This window comes from Heterocephalus glaber, unplaced genomic scaffold, assembly GCF_053883595.1.
Source record: "Heterocephalus glaber isolate CG9 unplaced genomic scaffold, H.glaber_assembly_v1.0 deba00001523, whole genome shotgun sequence".
In the NCBI taxonomy this organism is placed as follows: domain Eukaryota; kingdom Metazoa; phylum Chordata; class Mammalia; order Rodentia; family Bathyergidae; genus Heterocephalus; species Heterocephalus glaber.
In genome coordinates this window covers 32,496,136-32,516,779 of record NW_028258327.1, presented here as the reverse complement: position 1 = coordinate 32,516,779, position 20,644 = coordinate 32,496,136, and the positions used below count along the sequence as shown (strand labels likewise).

The 20,644-nt window shown below is 35.9% G+C and overlaps 1 protein-coding gene across 2 annotated transcripts in view; it reads left to right on the top strand.

Moving 5' to 3' along the window:
- The window catches only part of Prkn (parkin RBR E3 ubiquitin protein ligase), a 1,513,344-nt gene that overhangs the window by 1,089,799 nt on the left and 402,901 nt on the right, over positions 1 to 20,644 (top strand). For both annotated transcript variants that reach the window (XM_087188172.1, XM_087188173.1), the window contains exon 7: positions 4,985 to 5,121. In XM_087188172.1, the coding sequence (XP_087044298.1) occupies positions 4,985 to 5,121 (137 nt within the window). The remainder of the gene's footprint in view (positions 1 to 4,984; positions 5,122 to 20,644) is intronic.

Here is a 20,644-nt window from a genome sequence, read left to right as displayed (position 1 = left end):
TCAGGACCTTGAACTTGGCAGGCAGGTGCTGGTACCACTGAGTCAAATCCCTGGCCCTGATTTCTAACATTTCAGTTGTTTCTTATTTGTTTGGTTATAAACTATCACTAGCTAAATGGAATTTAAAGTGACAGATGTTAAAGTCATAAATTCCAGTTATTTAATGGTGTAACTTTTCTCCTCTAATTATTTTTATCTAATAAAATGCTCTACTAAATTCCCAGGAGTTAGAGCTATCCATGTACAGAGACTTAGTGGAGAACTTTCTAAGATTTTTTTTTTTTAGCTTTGAAAGATTTTTAGCTGGTACATAACATCTATGTTAGTGCTCTACAAACAAAATACAGTAAAACTACACGTAAATTTGTAAGGGTCAGATGTTCACTAAATTGAAAGATTTTTCTCCCATCAGTGGGAAAATTTTGTTTTTATTTCCTGAAGCATTTTTTACTTAAATTTTTTATTCTAATCTGCATTGCTTTTCCTGTGATTCTACTTTCTCTATGACTGAGTGGTCTAAGGAAGCAGTGAATGCTGTCTTGCACTGTTCCACTTGGTCAGGAATTTAGGAGGGCTTAGCAGCATAGTTTTTTCTCAGGCTGTCTCCAGAAGTTATATCCAGGATGGCAGCCAGGGCTATGACCATCTCTGAACTTCCTTGGGAGAAAGCTGAGTCACTGAAGTGGCTGCCACATTGGTTTTAGCCATGGACAGGAGGCCTTGGTTTCTCACCAGATGGCCTGCTCCATTACTGTTTGAATGTCTCATGATGTGGCTACGCACTTTCTGCAGGGCTCATAATGTTCAGATAGCACAGATAGAAGCTGAGGTGTCTTTTCTGATCGAGTCTTGAAACCACATATTGTCATTTCTGCATTTGTCCTCGTGTACATAGATCAACATAGATCACTCATTATGAAAAGGAATGACACAGGAGGCAAGGATCATGGGAGAACATCTTGGAGGCTGCTTACCACACAACCTGCTAATATTTTTTATATCTTTATATAACTTAAAATATTCAGCTCTGTCTGCCAACTATTTGTGTCCCTCTCCTGTCTCTCTTCCAGATTTATATTTCCCTGCAAGTTTAGATTTTGCTCCTTATCTTACATGTCTAGAAATTTCTAGCACATTGTATTCAACACATGGCAGAGTCATTGAGAAGTTGTGGCCACAGTTTCTCTCTCAATGAGTATAAATGAAGAGGCACATGCAGGGAAAATAACAGATGAACAGAGAAATATATTTTGATGTGGAAAGGGAGAGCATGAAAAATGAGGTAGAACACAGATTAAACTTCATATGCTACTAAGTAAATATAAAAACATTAATGCCATTTTTAGAGATACTAGAAATCTCATTTATCAGGTTTATATGTTTGGAATACTGTGCAATGATATTCTACTTTACGTAATGCATGTGGATTATTTTCCATTTTTGTTTTTATTTCCCTACTCTTTTTTTTTTTTTTTTGGTACTGGGGATCGAACTCGAGACCTTGCGCTTGCAAGGCAAGCAGTGGAACCACTGAGCTAAATCCCCGGCCCCTCATTTTTGTTTTTATATAAACCTCTTCAATTATGCTGACTATTCTGTTAACGAAGGGTCTTTGGATTACTCTTTTAATGAAAACATAGAAATTGCTTACAAATAACTCTTCAGTAATTTCAAGTAAGGCATTTATAATTCTTTGTACATATGATTGAGAACTTTATTTAACCTTTAATTAACTGCTCTATAACCTGGTAAAATCATTTGTAGATTGATCAATTAACATTTATAGATAATTTGAGCAAAGGGCACAGAGGAATGTCAGGAGGAACAAAAGACCCATGAGAAAAAATGTCCTGGAAAGTCCTCTTCAAAAATGTCACCCCCATCCATCTTTTCATTTCCACCCCCATGGTCACCACCACATTGTAGTCCAGTTCTTTAGTAGCTCATGTCTGAATTGCTAAAATGACCTTCCAATAGTTCTCACTACTTGCAGCTTCTTTCCCTCCATACTTTTTTCAGAGGTAAACCTATATTTTAGGTTTACCATAGGATAACCCCCCCCCCATGCTTAAAAACTTCCTTAGTCTGTTGGGCTGTCATAACAAAATACTAGAATTTGGGTAGCTGATAAACAATAGAAATTTATTTCTTATGATTCTGGAGGTTAGGAAGTCCAAGATTCAGGTCCTGGCAGATTTAGAGTCTGATGAGACTCTGCTTCCTGCTTCCTGAAGAGTGCCTTCTCACTGTGTCCTCACATGGTGGAAGGAGCAAGGGAGACTTCTAGGGTGGCTTTCATTAAGGTGCTAATTCCGTTCGTGAGTGTTCCACCCTCAGGACCTAATGCCTCCCCCACTCCACCTCCTACTACTATTACGACTTTGGCAGTAAAGATTTCAACACATGAACTTGGAGAAGACACAAACATTCAGATCTCAGCAGAAACCTTCAGTTGGTCCTGCCATCTAAAGTTATTCCCATTCTGAACCAGAATCTGGTTCAGTTCTCAGGCCTTTTCATCCCTTCTCCCACTCTGTTTCTGATGCATCCCTTCCATCACCCCATCTTATTGTTTATTTCAAGAATTCTTCTCCATGTCTGCTTTCCCTTTACCCAGAACCACTTTTCTTTTCAGTGACCCAGTATCAATCAATCTCCTTTCTTTAAATCCAGCTCAGACTCCCTAGTAGAGCCTTTCTGACTCATTAATTCCCCCTTCTCATAACTTCTGTGCCGCCAAAGTCTGATGACTACATATTTTTCCTCCCAGAAATCTTGTATCCATACCTTATATCCAGATCTTTAAGTCACTGTAGCTGATTGCTATAATTTTGTAAGTTTTTATTTTTCCTTCCTCTACAGGATGGTCTCTCAGCTTTCTTTTATTCTTGTTCCATATGTGAACATTTTTACTGATGTTCTATTCTAATATTTTCTCCAGAATTTCCATGTGTTGAGACCAGATTAGGTATCAATAAAACTTAGTTTGCCTCTGTGCCAAAGCAAAATAGGGAATAATTTTCACAGAGCTTATGTACGAAAAAAGACAGAAAAATATAGCAACTATATTGGGTCACAGAGTGAATAAAACAGGTGTGTACATGTGCATGTAGTAGGGTGACAGGTGAGAAATAGGAAAATGTTATATTTTATAATCTTCAGAAGAAACTCATTGAAAGGGAAAAGATTGAAAGTTTAGAGTAGTTTATGCCTAGTTAAATTAGGGCCCTGGAAGTAGGAATGAAACTATAAAAGGACTTTAGCAGGTCCAGAGAAGGGACACACATTAGGGACCTTTGTTCAGAATAAGCTGACCAATTACTAATAGATCTGTGTGTTAACATTTCAAGGGATGTTTTTTCCACTTTGTGTTGTTTTAGATATTGCCTTAAAATAAGTGGAATTACAGAATTTTGAAAACCTTTTAGTTGCTAAGAAACTATCTTCTATGATATTAATATTTAATATTAATTCTGCTAGTGAAAGGGCTTTTGAAGAGCTTTTATAGCTGCTAAGAATTGGGTATAAATGAACATGTCTATTTTGTATTTTGTTATCATTACACAGGGAATAGACTTATCTAAATTGACTCCAATAACTTTGTTGCTATTAAGATTGCCTTTGGGCTGATCTCAAGTTAATATATTCAATTTTTTCTTTTTGACATAAACATGTGTGCTTCATTTGCCAGCAAAGCCACATGATTTTCAGTAGATTTAGTTTCCTATAAAACACTTTAAGGGGATTCAAAAATTTGTGTATTGGGTTGATTAGTAATCCTCTAATCATAATTTGAGAAACTGAATATTTGAATAAAATGGAGGTGGCAGGAAAGACAGTCTTACAGTAGAAAAGTCCTTGTTGGATGATTTTTATTTCTAAATCTACTTTTCCATTTGCTTGCAAAATGTGACTGACTGTTAAACATGCCTACTTTGGTGCAATCATAAATTATCTTTTAACTTTGAGGAAGTTCAGATGTAATATATCATTAAAATTAAATTCAAGAGACATTTATTTAAAATATTACAATACCTTGTAGTATGGGAATACCAACATAGGCATAGTACCTACTTTTAAAGAGACCATAGTCTATGGGAGAGAAAAAAATGCAACAATATTGTGACACAATAATGGGTCAGTAGAAACAGATAAAATGGATAGGGTAACTTAGGTTAATTGGGGATTGTGAAGCGGGAAACACTTCTAGAAAATGATTATACTTAAGCTAAGTTTTAGACAATTGATAAGTATATTGACATAAAAAATATAAAATTAGGAATGTCAGCATTATACATAGTTCATAGATTACTTCCAATGTTTAGATGCAGGCTTTGTACCTGTTATGGCTTGTGTCTAAATGTCCCCTCAAAGCCTAATGCAGTCATAGATGGGGCTTTTCAGAAGTAGCTGGATCTAGAGTGTGTGATGCTGAGATTAAGTGTGCAAGTGTATGATGCTGCTTTCAAGGGTGTATGATTACTAAATTAGTCCACTGATTGGTTTGGCATAGATATGGGAGTGGATAACAGGAAATCCCTTCCTGGGTGTGAGTGCTACCTGCTGTAATGGTACGTAGAATGGATAGAATATAATGGACAGAAAGAGGACTGCTGTGGTTGCCTGTTGCTTGCTTCTTGTAGCTTTCTGCTTGCTGCTTTTTCTGCTTCCTGCTTGCTAAGTACTGTTTTTGTTCTGTAATGTCCCACTTCCATGCCACCCTGCCTTGGAGCTAGCCAACATGAACTGTAACCTCTACAAACTGTAAGCCAAAATCAACTTTTCCTCCTTTAACTTTGGGTGATGAATATTTTGTCTCAGGAATGAGAAAGTGCCTAAGACAGTATGTATGAGCTCAAGATTAAGCAGCCCAGGCTTTGGCATACAGTGTGCTGTAAGCAGGACTACAGAAATTATTGGAAAGCATACCTTTTTTTTCTATCCTTAACAGTCTAACAGGAAACATCTTTCTTTATCTGTACAGGAGTCCTGTCCTGGTTTTCCAGTGTAATCACCGCCATGTGATTTGCTTAGACTGTTTCCACTTGTACTGTGTAACTAGACTCAATGATCGGCAGTTCGTCCATGACCCTGAGCTTGGCTACTCCCTGCCTTGCGTGGGTAAGTCTAGAACTTTCTTTTATTTTTTCCATTTTAATGCTAATTAAGAACAAAGAAGTACCCCTAACCTAAAACTATCTTAGGGCCAGGGATTTAGCTCAGTGGTTCCGCCACCTACCTCGCAAGCACAAGGTCCTGAGTTTGATCCCTGGTACCAAAACAAACAAACAAACAAACAAAAAGTTAATTCAAAACTATCTTACATATATCTAATTACTAGCCCAGGGATTGGAAATTTAAATTTGGTCATTACTGGGTAAGAAACATTCATGGCTACATAGCAAAAGATAGAAAATATCACAGGATACTATGTTGAACTAGAAAATGTATTCTTTGTATTAAATCCTTGAAAATAAAATTTAAAATATAACTCTGGTAAGGTACAAAATATGCTGTGGATAGACTAAACCTACGAGTTCTGGGTTTGTTACCTGAATTTGCAGCAATTTCATCCAAATTTTAAACTGGCACCCCAACACTAAAAATGTTGTGCATATACTCTGTATGTATGAAAGAACATATTTGAAAAAGAAATTAAGGAAGAATGAGTTAAAGCTAAAGTATTTAAGATTTAATATACTTTTTATTATCTAACATTAAAAAATTTTACTTGTACTGTACTATTATTACAATTATTACATATAGTATTATTATTATTTTTTTTTTTGGAGACAGGGTCTCACTATGTAGTTCATGCTGGCCTTGAACTTACTATGTAGCCCTGGCTGGCCTGAAACTCACAGAGATCCTCCTGCCTTTGCCTCCGATGTGCTGGGGTTACAGGTGCACCACCAAGCCCGGCCTTACATATATTATTTTTCATTGAAGTGAAAATAATAAAACATACAATTTACCAGTTAAAGTGAATGATTCTATGGTATTTGGTTCATTGACAATACTGTACTACCACCACTTCTCTCCAGTTTTAAAATGTTTTTCTTATCTAAGAAGAACAACTCATACTCATGAAGCAATCACTCCCCTTTACCTTTGCCTCAGTAACTGTACATCACTAATCTGCTTTCAGTCTCTATAAGTTATGGATATTATGGATATTTTCTAAACATGGAATCATACAGTGTGTGGCCTTTGTCTGCCTTATTTTATTCAACATAATTTTTGTTTTGAGATTCAGCCATGTTACAGCTTCTGTCAGTACTTTACTCCTTCTTATGGCTAAATAACATTCCATTATAGGGCTTCAACCTAATTTGTTTATCCATTGATCTGTTGATGGGAATTTGTGTTGTTTTGACTATTATAAATAATGCTACTATGAACATTTTTGTGCAAGTATCTGTGTGGACATATGTCATTTCTCTAGAAGCAGAATTCTGTGTTTAACCTTTTGAAACATTCATAACTTGTCCACAGCTACAACACCATTATATATTCCACCATCTACGTATGAGGTTTCCTATTCCTTCACCTCCTTGTCAGCACTTGTTATTGTCTTTTTAAAGTAGTCATTTTAGGGAATGTGAAGTAATATCATACAGGGGATTTGATTTTCACTTCTTTAATGACTGGCAATATTGAATATATTCTCATGTGTATATTTTCGATTTATAATCTTCTTTACAGGAATATCTACTCAAATGCTTTTATTATTTTTAAACAGGGTGGTTTGTCTTCTTGTTATTGAGTTGTTAGAATCTTGAAATACTCTGGATACTAGAACTTTATCAGATTTAAGATTTACAAGTATTTCCCCCATTCTACAGGTTGTCTACACTTTTCTGATAATATTCTTTGATAAAAATATAGTTTTGAATTGGGAGGAAGCCAAATTTATTTATTTTTCTTTTATTATTTTGATAAGAAGTATAATAATCTATTGCCATAAACAAAATTGTAGTGATTTATTCCATGTTTTCTTCTAACAGGTTAGCTCTTATATTAGGTCACTGATGTATTTTGAGTTAAATTTTGTTTGGAATATGATAGAAGTTTCTACCTCACTGCATATGTACTTTAATGACTCTGATGCAATTAAATGTGCTTCATTGACTTTCAAAATTTTAGTTTGAAACTATGTTCTACTTCTATTCAGTGGTCAAGTTTAAGTTCAATTTCTTTCCATAGTCAGTTTTAATGTCAATCATAACTACAAAATGTATATCTCAAAATGACACAGATCCCAAAAAACAAGATAGATAATTGTACTGTTGACTTCAAGTCATGACACTTATTTTTCAATAATGTTTAGCAATAATACATTTTTTTTCTTAAGTTTCACATAATATATATGTCACTATATCAAGGAAAACTAACTGAAAGGTATTGTGCTTTTATATTTTTAACAAATCTTTCAAAATCCAGAGAAGCAATCATTTGCAGACAGAAAAACTCTTCTACTCTTTTTAATGAGATAATTTTGTATTGCTAAATTCTTTTCTTCATTAAAGCACATACTACAGAAACATTTCTAAATACTCATTTATAAATCTTCATACTTGACACTTTTTAATAATCAGTTTCAGGTTTCACTTAATTTTAAATGTTGATCTTTTTATCATAGAAAATTTCACACATACAAAAGTAAAGAAATTAAACCCTCTAAAGTTCATTAGCCTGGCTTTGTAACATATTAAGATTTGTAGTATTTTTCTCCTGATTCTTGTCCAATAATGTGGAAGCAGCCACTTTCCCAGAAGTTCTAATTCCCATCCATAGGACTAGCCCTCGGAGGTCACCGTGTACTCATTGTTCCTTCATTGGTCACTGTTTCTAGCCAAGTTGAAAAAAGTAGGAAACATATTTTTTAAGTACAAACTACAATATTTGTTATACTTATATACTTGTTTACTTCAAATTAGGTTTATGGAATTTTCATCAAAACAGTATTGTTGTTGCTTTCTCCCTTGCAAAAAAAACTTATTACTTAGTGATATCAGCAGTTATTCATGTACATTTTTCTTGGCCTCACTTTTTTCTCTCTAAAATTTATGTTGTATTCTAGAGAGCACTTCTAAGTAGTATATAAATATTTTGTCCATTTAAAAATGTAGAATCATTGAATTCCATTGTATAAATATACTTTACTTTCCTGTTATTGTTAGACATTTCATTTTCATTGTTTATTACAAACATTGCTACAACTAATAGAGTTATGTGCACACTTATTTAAATACCTTTTTGAAAATTAATTAATTTTATTTTTAAGTATGTTAACGACATCCTTAGAATATTAGAAACTTAGATTCTTAGAAACTTAGAATGTTTCCCCACATTATATGAAAGGACTTCAAATATTAGGGACTCTGTGTGTGTGTGTGTGTGTGTGTGTGTGTGTGTGTAAAACCTAACTGGATTGTCTTTGTCCTTGCTCAACAGAGACTCTTCATTTATTCCTTGTTTGACATTTATATGTGGTTCTAAGGCTACTGGTTTCATGTACTTCTTAGCCTGTGCCTGAGGCCGATGACATAGTCCAACCAGGGTCACTCCTCAGGGATAATGGTCCCTGCGACCTCAGTTTTGTTGTTTTCTCTTTTTGCTTGTGCAAACAGTATAAGTTCTATCTTCAATTAATGGTTTCTTTGCAGGATTATTAAGTCACTTATCTGTTTTAAAAGACTACCTTAGTTTAAATGAGACAACTTATCCATGATTTTTTTTTAGCCAAGAGTAGGTCATCTGCCGAAGATAATAGACAGGGAGGGCTCAGACTCCTGCTGTCCCATGGTCTGTTACACATGCTCAGTAGACACAGACTAGGGCAGGAGAGGGTCCCAGAATCAGTCTGTATAGGAAGTCTTCATGAAGGTTGTTTTTCTATTTTAAATAATAACTGTATAAATCTAAATATTGCCCCCTAAACCAGTGAGTCATTTTGCACATAAACTAGTGTGTACACAGAGCCTCAGAGAGATCTAGTTCAAATCCTGGCCCTGAATCCTAGTAGCCTTGTAATGTTGGGCATGGGGCTCTAACTTTGGTATGCCTTAGTTTCATTTTAGGTGAAATGAGGATAATACACTAGTAAACTTAATATGTGGCTGCATTACAATAATGACTTTAAAATCCCACTAGGTTAAATGCTGAAAACAGTAATGTTTAGTCTTATTTAAACATATGCATACTTCCATAAAAATTGTATTTAACTTGTATGTGCATATATCTATATCTATGTGTGTATTCACAGAGGAATATATATTTGGACATTCTGTAACTAGGTTGGTGTTTCCTATAATCTTCAAGCAATTACCAAGCATTATTCACTTATACATCTATCTGGCCATCTTAGTTTGAAAAACTTTGCCTTGATCTATCAAACACAGAGCTTCACACATGCAATGAAATGAAAATAAAACGGAAATAGAAAAACAAAGCTTATGAAAGTATAAAAGCAGTATACTATCAGAAACAAGAATTGATTGAATACATATTTTTTCCATGGTACAGTCTTCTCCCATCATGGGGTTAATTAAAAGATTATTTCAATGCCTATGAATCTTATAAATGAAATATGTTATTTCTACATATGATGAGCAAAAATGACCGTTAACTCCACAAAGAAACTCAGAACGCATTGAAGGACAGCCTTATAGAGGTCAGCCCCTCAGGGGCCATCTGTCCCTGGTGGTGCCATCAGGTACAGCAAAGTGCCCAATCCTGCCAGCTATGCCACACACAGGGCCGTTGGATATTTTCTTGAGGCTCCTGGCCAATGTCAGCAGTTCTGACTGTACAAAAGTGACAGGGCCTTGATAGTGAGTCTTGGTGTTGTTTTAGTTTTGGGGATCTTATTTATTTCTCTGAAGAGGGGGTCTAATTCCCTTCCCATCATCACAGTTTAAAATGCCTAGACAAATTGTGTAGGCCCCTATGATGGCGACCAGCAATTTTTGGATTATGGTTCCTTCAAGAAAAATGAAGGAAGATTTAGTCTTCTAGTCAAGGCTATTTTATCCTTACATCTATCAGTTCACTTCAAGGACAAAATTCTTATCTATCCATGAGAACTGGGTTATTCTCGTACCAGAATCTACACTTCACATCCACTCCTTGAGTTTCCTGACCCCAGGGGTTTGAATGAAGTTGTAAATGGGGCAGACTTATTGGTAAATAAGTACTTTTAATTTTCTTGGTGTTTGTATTCCTACCACTAAGGAATACAGCCAACAATCAAAAAAACATATATGAAAGGACTTTCCAAATCCACGAATTAGAACAAATCACATTGCTAGGCAGCTTGGTTACTACTGCTCTGAAAGCTTAATTGAAGGAGAAAACTATCTTGTGCTGGTATATTTCTGAACTATTCTTGCTCTTCTGGTGGGAAATGCAGCTATTTATCCCTCCCTCCTCTCTACCCTGCTTGATCCAAACAAAATGACCCTTTATCTAATATTCATTATTGTCTCTTTAGTCTGGGGTAACCATGTAGTGTATTTGGATACTAACGGTATAGGAAAATAATCTTTAAAAACCTAAGATCAATTTCTGAGACTGTTTATCAGAAAACAGACACTCATAATGAATTAGCTATTTTCCAAGTTGTAGTTGTCCCATAAAAGCCATATAAGAGTGTGTATCTGGGCCAGGTATTTAGCTCAGTGATTTCGCTGCCTGCTGTGCAAACGCAAGGACCCGAGTTCAATCCCTGGTACCAAAAAAAAAAAAAAAAAAAAAAGAATGTGTATGTATGTATATGTACATGTTTATGCATGTATGTATGTATGTATATTGCTACATTTTAAATGTCCTGCTAACAATGTCTATATACATTCATTTTCTATCAATATCTAATGCCTCTTATTTCCAAGGCATGTGTAATAAGATGTTCTATTTTTTTTCCATAATCTAGTCTTTTAAGCCTCTTCCACACTCCTTGAGCTACATGCTTTCAAAGCTCACTTGAAGACTTTTATATTCTCACAATATGCGTAATCAACAATGGCCCAATCTTTTTTATTGGCAAAATTGTTATGATGAATAATTAAAACTGACTTAAAATTCCTTCCAACCTCAAACCTTTTCTTCTGGTGTGAAATTCTCATTCAATCAGAATTTTTTTTTATGTTTTTTGAGGTACAATGCTGAATTTTATTTCCCCAGGAATCAAAAATGAATAATTATAGCTATTCTCAAGTGCTTACCGTATATAAGGTACCATTCTTAGTGCTTACAGATATATGTCCATCTAGTCCCCACAAAAGGGTACACATTCTGTGAGCAACATGCATTTTGCAGTGGAGACCATAGCATTAATAAGTGCAAAACTGCTTCTTCTGCCAAGGTCTGCTTTGCCTGTGAATGATCTGATTTGATAGCAAGCATAGGTCTTTCAATATATGTTGACAGAATTGGAAACAAGATTGGTAAAACACAGGTAAAACAGCCTATTTCCAGAACCTCTGACAAACCCTTGCATAAAGGTATAAACTATGGGAAAAACATGGTAATTATTCTGAAATATTTACTGTGTCTTTTCTGTGCCTGCTATTATTAGCATTCCATGTTAGGAATTATTTTGAAATGCCAAAGGATCCTCTCTATCTGCTCTTAACACTGAGTATCACTCACTGATTTAGTGAAGCTTTGGGATTTTAGGTTGATTTGTCTTCAGGATGTTGTTCTAGAATTCACATGATGAAGACTCTGCATAATATACTTACCATTTATCTATACTGAGCCCTGACAACATAGATTTTCTGTGCAGTTCTGGGGGAACAGCTCCTACCTTCCCTATGACATACCTTTGGTATTGCTACTAGTGTCATCCAAATGTGTCTGGTTTGATTTTTGTTGTTGTTGTTTAATATTTAACTTTCTTCTCCCAAGTCATTTTTCATATAATTCCAGTTTTCATCTAATCTTGAATGCAACTCTTTTTTCCATCAAATATGCTCACTCACTTACTGCAGTCCCTCAGGGCCTTGGATCTTTGTTGGCACTGTTGTTTGTTTGCCTGATCCTTTTGAGGTACAGAGGTATTCCTGATGCCCGGAGGGTTAAAAAGCCCAAGTTTCAGACAGCTAGTTAGCTAGCTAAACATAAAATACAACAATAATGGTTCTTTTCTTGACTAATCTCCCAGATATACACAAAGAATCAACTCTATAATTCTTAAAACCACCTTGGGGAAAGCTGGCAAATATATTAATAGATAAATTACCATAGAAGATATGCAGATGGTCAATACACACATTAAAAAGTTCAACATAATTAGTTGCTGAGGAATTATGGCTTTAAAGCCCAAAATATAAAATGATCAGTACACATTCAAAAGAGATAAGAATATTAATTCATGAATTTCCAAAAAAGCAATTTGATAATTTATACTATAATCTCCAAAATATTTACAAAATGAGCCGAAGCCTATCGACACCCACATTCCTTGTGTGTCTGTCTGTCTGCCTCTTTGATATATGCAGCCTCTTCTACACCAAGTTCCTGTATCTTGCATATTTGTAATAGTCACCATGAAAAGGCATTGAAAGCAGGATTTAAATTCCTGATGTGCTTGCAATCCAAAGCCAGTATTGTTTCTGCCTCAAAATCAATTGAAATTAAATCAAAATTTTTATTTTCTGAAGTTAATGTTAAATTCTTTTCTGTATTGTTTTGGGAGATTGGTTAGCAAATTTTTTTTTAAAATTTATTTTTTTTATACTGTTTGCAATATCTCAAGATTAGATTCCTTGAGAGGAACTGGTTCATACATAACACATCTTAATTCATCACTTAGCAATTTTTATGCCTCTTCTTTTATTTGGAAGTATAAGGCAGTGTAAAGACAGCAGTCTACCTTCTCTAAGCAAAGCAACAGTGAAACCTCAGTGGCTTCTCACAGTGATGGTTTATTTCTACTTGTGTCATACTCTATTGTGGGCTGGCTGTGTGCCTTTGTGACACACCATCATCCAGGACCCGAACTGCATCTTCTGCCACCTAGTGGGTTTCTTATCCTCACTGGCCTCCAGGTCCTTGCTGGGCTCTCTGCATGCAGTAGAATTGCTCAGGACCAGAGCAAACCATACTCCAACCTGGGGATATCATAAAGGCCCGACAAAGAGCCCCTAACTCCTTCCCACATTCCTTATAGCAGAACTCTGTCCTTTGGGGCCAGCTAACCAACCACATAGTGTGTGTACTGAGGGCTGGAAAGGGCCAGTGAGAGATAGGGTATGGCCATGTCCCCAGGAGAAAAAGCAAACAGGACTGTAAACATGTAGTGTTCCTAATACTGGTGCAAAGGATGGAGGAAGGCACGATTTATTGATGGCTTTTCAGCTTTCCTTTCCCTGCCTGCAACAGGAACAACACTCAATCAAGTCACTTCATTACCGGGAGTGACTGGTACATGGACAAGGACCAGAAAAAGAGCTGTAGGACAAAATTGATAGTGTTCCAGAGCTCATTTCAGCTAGATCAACAAGGGCCTGACTGTTCGGTCATCTGTCTGGCTTTGGAATCACTGTCTTTGTAGAATCCTACCTCAGAAACATCAACAGGTTTTTATGCTTGAGGCACAAGTCTTTGGTGAGCTGCAAAGGCAGTGGTTCTCAACTCCTATGTGAATACTCCCCATAGCTTCACTCCCTTCACCTTCAGAAGGAGCCCCATGTCCAAGTGAACTTTAACCTGAGTCTTACTTTGCTTGAATTTCTGCCCTTTTCCTTTTTTCTCACATCTTATTAAGTGGTTAAACACAAAAACTCTTAAGAATTTGTTTAGTCAGGGCAAAAGTAAACTATTTTTCAAATATAATATTCTTTCTTATTGAAAGAGATCTGAAAAGATGCCTGTAAATGTTTAAGAGAGCTGCAAGACTTGTTCAAAAATAGCTCTCTTTAGGTTCTCTTCTTCTGTTTATTAAAATATGTCTTCATAGCATCACTGCCTATGTAGACTTCCCTAGACAATATAAAGACTCACCTGCTTTTGACTTTAATTGATGCTTGAAAGATTTTGCCAAATTTCTATCTCCAGAAGCATATAAATTCCAGTAGTAGACCTGGTCACAAAATTCTGAATAAATGTGGCTATTATTATGACATTCAGTGTCTTCATTCTTAGTTTTGTTCATTTGTTCGTTACACTAGCTGATGGCTCTCTCTATGTTTATCTTCCTCATCTCAGTTGTTATCAGGTGTGAAAATAGGTTATTATCTTTTTCATCAGTTAAATTTTGAGCAAATAATCAGAGATGTAAAGGCAAACTGCAAAAATGACCATAGATTGTCGCTTGGCTTATTGAACTTCTGTGAGAATTAGGGTCGTATGATTATGAAGCATAAAAAGCACAGTTCATTGCCTGTGTTGAATATCTTTCTTCCTTTATCATTGTTGTATGTATCACTGTCATCTGCTTCACCTGTGTCTTGTGAACAGCCCCTTTTCACAGTTTGTCCCTAGATTTGGATCAGAGCATGTGAATCACTGAAAACTACAGAAACAGAAGCTGACTAAACACGGCCAGAAACACATTGCTTAGTGCAAAGTTGGAGGCACAATGTTCAACACACTCTACTCTCTCTAATTTCTCAGGAAAAGGCTTGTGGGATGTATATTCATGGGCTACAGATTTTTGCAGCGAGGCACAACTTTATTTTGGAAGAAAGCAGAATCATGTGCAGCCTCTAGATAAAGAAAATTTAAGTTAGTTTGAGGCAGAAGTTGCTTTACATTTTAAATACTGTACACACTTTCCAAGTCAGACAGATGTTTGTTTTTAAATTGTTCTAGTTCTAGATTGTCCTCCTTCCTCACCTCCACTATGAACATCCTCCAAACGCAAATACTCAGAGCCTGCTTGTGCTGTGTGCAGTATTGTACATTACTTTGACCATTCTCACACACACACAAACTCACTCAGTAACTGTGATAAAACTTTATCTTTCCTCATTACATGATATCTTGTGTTAATGAAACTTCATGAAGAGAAATTTGTATGAGCTGGCGACCTCCAACCATCTTTGAAATAATTAATAATGTGCTTAGAGGGGTTGATTTACATATTCATGAGAGTTTAGACTATTTGGTTCCTAAACAGAACAATGAAAATGTTTAATGTTTTGATTGCATACCAATTTAGCAGGAGGAGGAGTCATTTAATATTCTAATGTCAGTATGGATATAAATACAGAGTACCTGAACCAAGCAATTGTATTATGTCTCTCCAGTAAAATCTGAAAGCCACCCAGGTTATCTCATATCTTTTATTACTGATTCTACTCAGGAGTTTGAGATTAGTAATATTTTTGTAGTTTCTACTTTTTGGAGCTTTACCAGAAATTATCTATGTCAGAATTACATGTTTACAAAGGGAAACACCTTTGAAAGGCAATTGAAATACTCAAAGGAAAGAGGAGTGAGAAGAGCATTCAGGGAAGTGACATTATTTTGTCTAATGTCATTCTTATGGTCTCTTCTGTCTTCTCCCCCTTCTGCCACCAGTAGAAAGAGTAAGCTCCTTCTTAAGACTTACATGCAACAATTCTTCTGTAATTGGTCACTCTATTATTTGCTTGGACTGTCATTAAAAAAAAGTAGCACAGATGGGGTGGCTTAAACAATAGAAATTTATTTTCTCACAACTGTGGAGGCTGAAAGTTCAGGATCAAGACATTGCCTTGGTTAGTACCTTCTGGGGACTTATACCTTTTCCCTTTGTCTTCATGTGGTTGTCCCTGTCTGAGTGTTCATCTCTAAATCTCCACTTCTTATTAAGATACCAGCCACCACTTACATAAAGACCCACCTAAACAGCCACCACTTGCCTTAGTCACCTATTTAAAGACCCTGTTTCCAGATACCATCCAATTGTAAGATACTGGGGCTAGGGCTCCTACAACTGAACTAGGGGAGTAACTCAATTCAGCCCCTTAATTTACCTGCTAACACCACCTTCTAGATTCTGAAAGAGTTTTCAAATACTAAGTACTCACAAATTCAGACATGATCAATTAAACATGAAGCCTAAATATGTAAATGTTGCTTCTGTATATAAAGCATCCTATATGTAAGGCTAAGCTACCTCTGTTCTCCATTCTCCCAAACTTCCTTTCCTATACTCAGTATCGAATGGTTTCTTGTGCATCAAAACTTTGTTCCTAAGGAATACAGAGGCCTTCTGCCAAGTGTATAATTTTAAAATCTGGATCTCACCAGCAAATACAGTATTTTAGGGAGGACCCTCTTGACATTTCCATTATTTCTAAAAGTGAAAATGGAGTAATTTTATTTGAGGTGGTGATGGTTAAGATGGTATTTGCAGTCAAATCTCAGTCCTTGATTGATTGTCAAGATCTGAAACCTCTGAAAAAATTTTTATTTTTATTGTAGACTAAACTAGTATAACTAATAGATATAAGAATATAATGTCTTACACACAATTGCAACTTAGTACTTGCCCAGGTAGGTTATTTCAGGGAGGTGGGTAATATCTTCCAAGTAGTGTTTCTGCCTCACTGGGACTTGTCAGTATCTTCATGGTCAAGTCTGATTCCCACATTCAGAGTCAGCTAGCAGAGAAGAGAGAAACTGAAATTGTAAATGAGACATGCATCTTTCTTATAAACCCTGACCTATTGATGGCATGTACTTCATGATTCCCTAAACTAGGACATAGTCATTTGGCCATGCCTGTCTGAAGAGGACCGGGGTAATGTGGTCTAGATAAAGGCTGAGAATATGGAGAAAAGAATTTAGGTGAACACTTAGGAGTCTCCCTCAGAAAGATGTCTCTTTGGGGTCTTCAGAGTTCAGTTTCCACATGGCAAGCCTGACTGCAAGTGCATGATTCAGGAGCTGTGGGAAGAGTATGGAGTTTTAGTCAGATGGTGCTATTCAATTATGAATCTACTCTGCTTGATGCTGAGCTGACTTTTTCATTTTAAAATAAAAATAATTCTGAGTTCAACAATAATTAAATGAGATTTTATGTAAAAATGACTGACGGTTCTTGCTATGTAATGGGTGTGATTGGTTTCCAGTCATCACCAATTCATACACTCCAGTTTCAAAATGGATTCTAGAAATTTTTGACTCAAACAGGAAATTTGAAGCTGCAACTGAGGTTTAATTGAAGTTTTACAGTTACAAAGTAAAAATCTAATTTTCTTCTTGATATTTTCTACATCAATATATTGATAAATTATAGAAATAAATGGCCGGGGATTTAGCTCAGTGGTTTTGCCGCCTGCTGGGCAAGCGCAAGGACCCGAGTTCGATCCCTGGTACAAAAAAAAAAAAAAGAAAGAAATGATTCCTTTGAATCAAGCATTAACATTATAGGAAGTATAAAGTATTACATAAACATTCAATTGTGAAAGCAACTACCTTGAAAGCTATTGAGCAAAGTTCTTATTAAAATTCTTAAATTGATGCTACAGGAGCAGATTTACCCAACTGTCTTTGATAGAAAGTAACACAGGTAAGAATGTCAGTAGCTGCAGCGCTCAGTCTTCTCTTGCTTATTGCTTCTGCTAGGCTGCTCTCACTGCATTTTGGGTATCACTTCTAAGTCCTTTCTCAAAAATTTTGTACTATAAAGGCTGAGGATTTAGCTCAGTGATGCCGCTGTCTGCCTCACAAGCCCAAATTCCTGACTTCGATCCCTGGTACAAAAAAAAAAAAAAATTTTTGTGCTATAAATCACCCATTAATGAATAATGAGTTCTGCATATGCTTCTTGACTATAATTAAGTATAATACTGAGCAAATATGTAGTCTGAGACTTGAATCACTATATTCTAAGGGATTTGAGAGGTACCCTAAAAGAAGTGAGCTTCAAAATTCAAGCCAATGTAATATAGGAAGAAAATTTTACAACTCTCATATAAACTAGCTTTGTATGTCATCCTTTAAATTTTGTGTTTATATATTTTCATTTAAATGTACATAAAACAGAAGTAGTACTTTTATTAAATCAATACTAGTATTCATTCTCAATGTTTTCCTTTTATTGTTAATTGGTAAATGGTTCTCAACAAAAATGTTGGAGAACAGTGATCTAGACTTTAAGCTTTTCAAACTTTTTGGAGTACTACCCACAAAAAATAGATATATTTTATGCCAAGATCATTAAACTGACAAATTATGTAAATATGTGTAATTGAAAAAATTCACAAAATAATACTTTCTGACTATATGTGACACAGTCTGATATTTTTAGTTTTAATTTATTTCAGATGCATTTGAACTGTCTCATACAAGTAAAATCTCAGTCCTATTTTAAGGACCTTCAACAGAACTCCATAACTTCCCCCAGGATCTCACTTCCAGTATCACAGATCCTTGTGTTCACTTATCTCAAGTATCAGAAATCCCTGGTTTATGTGGTTTTTAAGCATAACTCATGGCTTACTCTGAAGAAAAAAATTCATTAGATTTGAGCAAAGGAAAATGAGATGATCAATTTATTCTTCCAATGAAGTCATTTTTAAAAAGCTAAAAAACAAATTTTGATACATCTGAATTCACAAAAAACAAGTTTCAAATATGCATTTTAGTTTTGGAAATCTATTATGGAAGATAGAGATAACCTGGACACTCTAGGGACATATTCTCAGCTGACTCCCCACCCAGATCACATCTGGTCAAGGGAGTGTCACCTCCCCGATGCAGTGGCTGGCAAACACCTACCTTTCTCCACTCCTACCCCAGACGGGACCACTGCTGCTTCACATTTGGAACAGTAATTCTTGAAGAAGCATATTTAAAACTGTCTTAATAGCCTAAACTAATTGTGACTTGTAGCAGCATTGATTTCTTACTGTGTGATAATTTCTGAGCAAATTCCCTGTACATCCTTAGATGTTCATCAGAAACACAATGGCTGATGTTGCACCTCTGTCTCTGAGTGACATTTTTTCTCCCCTGCTGCTCTCTCTGTGGAAATGGTAATAATTTGTCATAGAGTTTATTTTTTCAAACCTGCAACAAAATATCTTCATTAGTTAACATCTTACTTATTCCTCAAATTAGAATACTATTGTAGAAATAGTGTGAAATCCAAGTCATGAAGTTGCTCTTGGGTATATTCCTAACTAAACACCTAGTTAATTTGGTCAAATTACCTACTAGCAAGTGGATAATGGGAAATATTCTTGCATGTATTACTTCATTGAAGCCTCACAGTGATTCAGTGTTGTGATTTAGGTCTAAAATGACCCCAAAAGTCTCATGTGTTCAGAAAAGGGGCTTTTGGAAGATGAGTGGATAACTGGGGCCCTGCATTCCTCAGTGGATTAATCCATTAATGAGGTTATAGATGAATGTGCCTTTAGGAGGTGAGGCCTGATTGGAGAAGGTAGGTCACTGGGGTATGACCTGAAAGGGTGTGTTCTTGCTCAGGCTTCATTCTTCTTTCTCTGTCTCCTAGCTGCCATGAGGTGAGGTAGCACTCTGCTACCCTACCCTTCCACCATGCAGTTTTTCCATTGGATCCAGCCAACTATGGCCTCGATCTATTGAAATCATGATCCAAATAAACCTCTAATCCTTGAAGTTGTGGGTGTTAGTTATTTGTCCCAGTTACAGGATATGACAAATGCAGGTGTGAGTCATATTGATAGTCCCATCTTGTAGATGAGGAAACTAAGTCTCTCAGAAGCTAAGTCTAAACATAACTCTGTGTGACTCTAAGGATAATTTTCTGCCACCACCTTTTATTCATGAAATGTGTTTCATATCCAGGGCCTCTTTCACCTCAAACATACTGTGATCCTTGGCTTTGGGCCCCTAAACCAAGTCCTAGCATTTACTGCTTCTATGAAATTGAACAGACTCAATGTGAACAAACACAATCAAATCAGTGAATAAAGAAAGTACCTATTAATGGATATGAAAGGTACAGTGGCATCTCAGTCTCTCTGGAGTGTTTTTACTTTTTTTTTTTTGGTACCAGGGATCAAACTCGGGACCTTGGGCTTTCGAGGCAGGCACCAGAACCACTGAGCCAAATCCCTGGCCCTCGAGTGTTTTTAGATACGATTTATCAAACTAGGTTCCATGGAAACACAAGGAGACATTGTCCATAAGGCATATCAAGGCTTATTGTATACTGAAATGAATGTGTAGTCAGCAAAAATTCATAATTTGTGTCTGTGATAGTAACTAAGTGTCCTATTTCAATAATTTCCCAAAGTCACACCAGGCAACATAGAGGGAGGCCTACAGACTTTAAGTCATAGCAGAAACTGTTTAAAAACATTTTAGTTTTTTAAAATATTATATTAGGGCCAGGGATTTAGCTCAGTGGTTCGGGCTCCTGCCGCACAAGCGCAAGGTCCTGAGTTTGATCCCCAGTACCAAAAACAAAACGAACAAAAAAATATTATATTATTTTGAAGGATGAGTAAAAGAACTATACATTTTGTATTGTGAGTTAAAATGGCATTACTGCAAACTGACAAAGATCAAATTTCAATTGCTTGTTGTAGTTGGCTTAGAGGGAAAACTTGAGTTTGTTAGTATTAAAACACTGTCTTGTGAAGTAGAATACTAGGCTCTAAAATAGTAGGACCTAGAAGTAAAAGAATTTTGGGCACTTCACTTTCTAAAACAACTC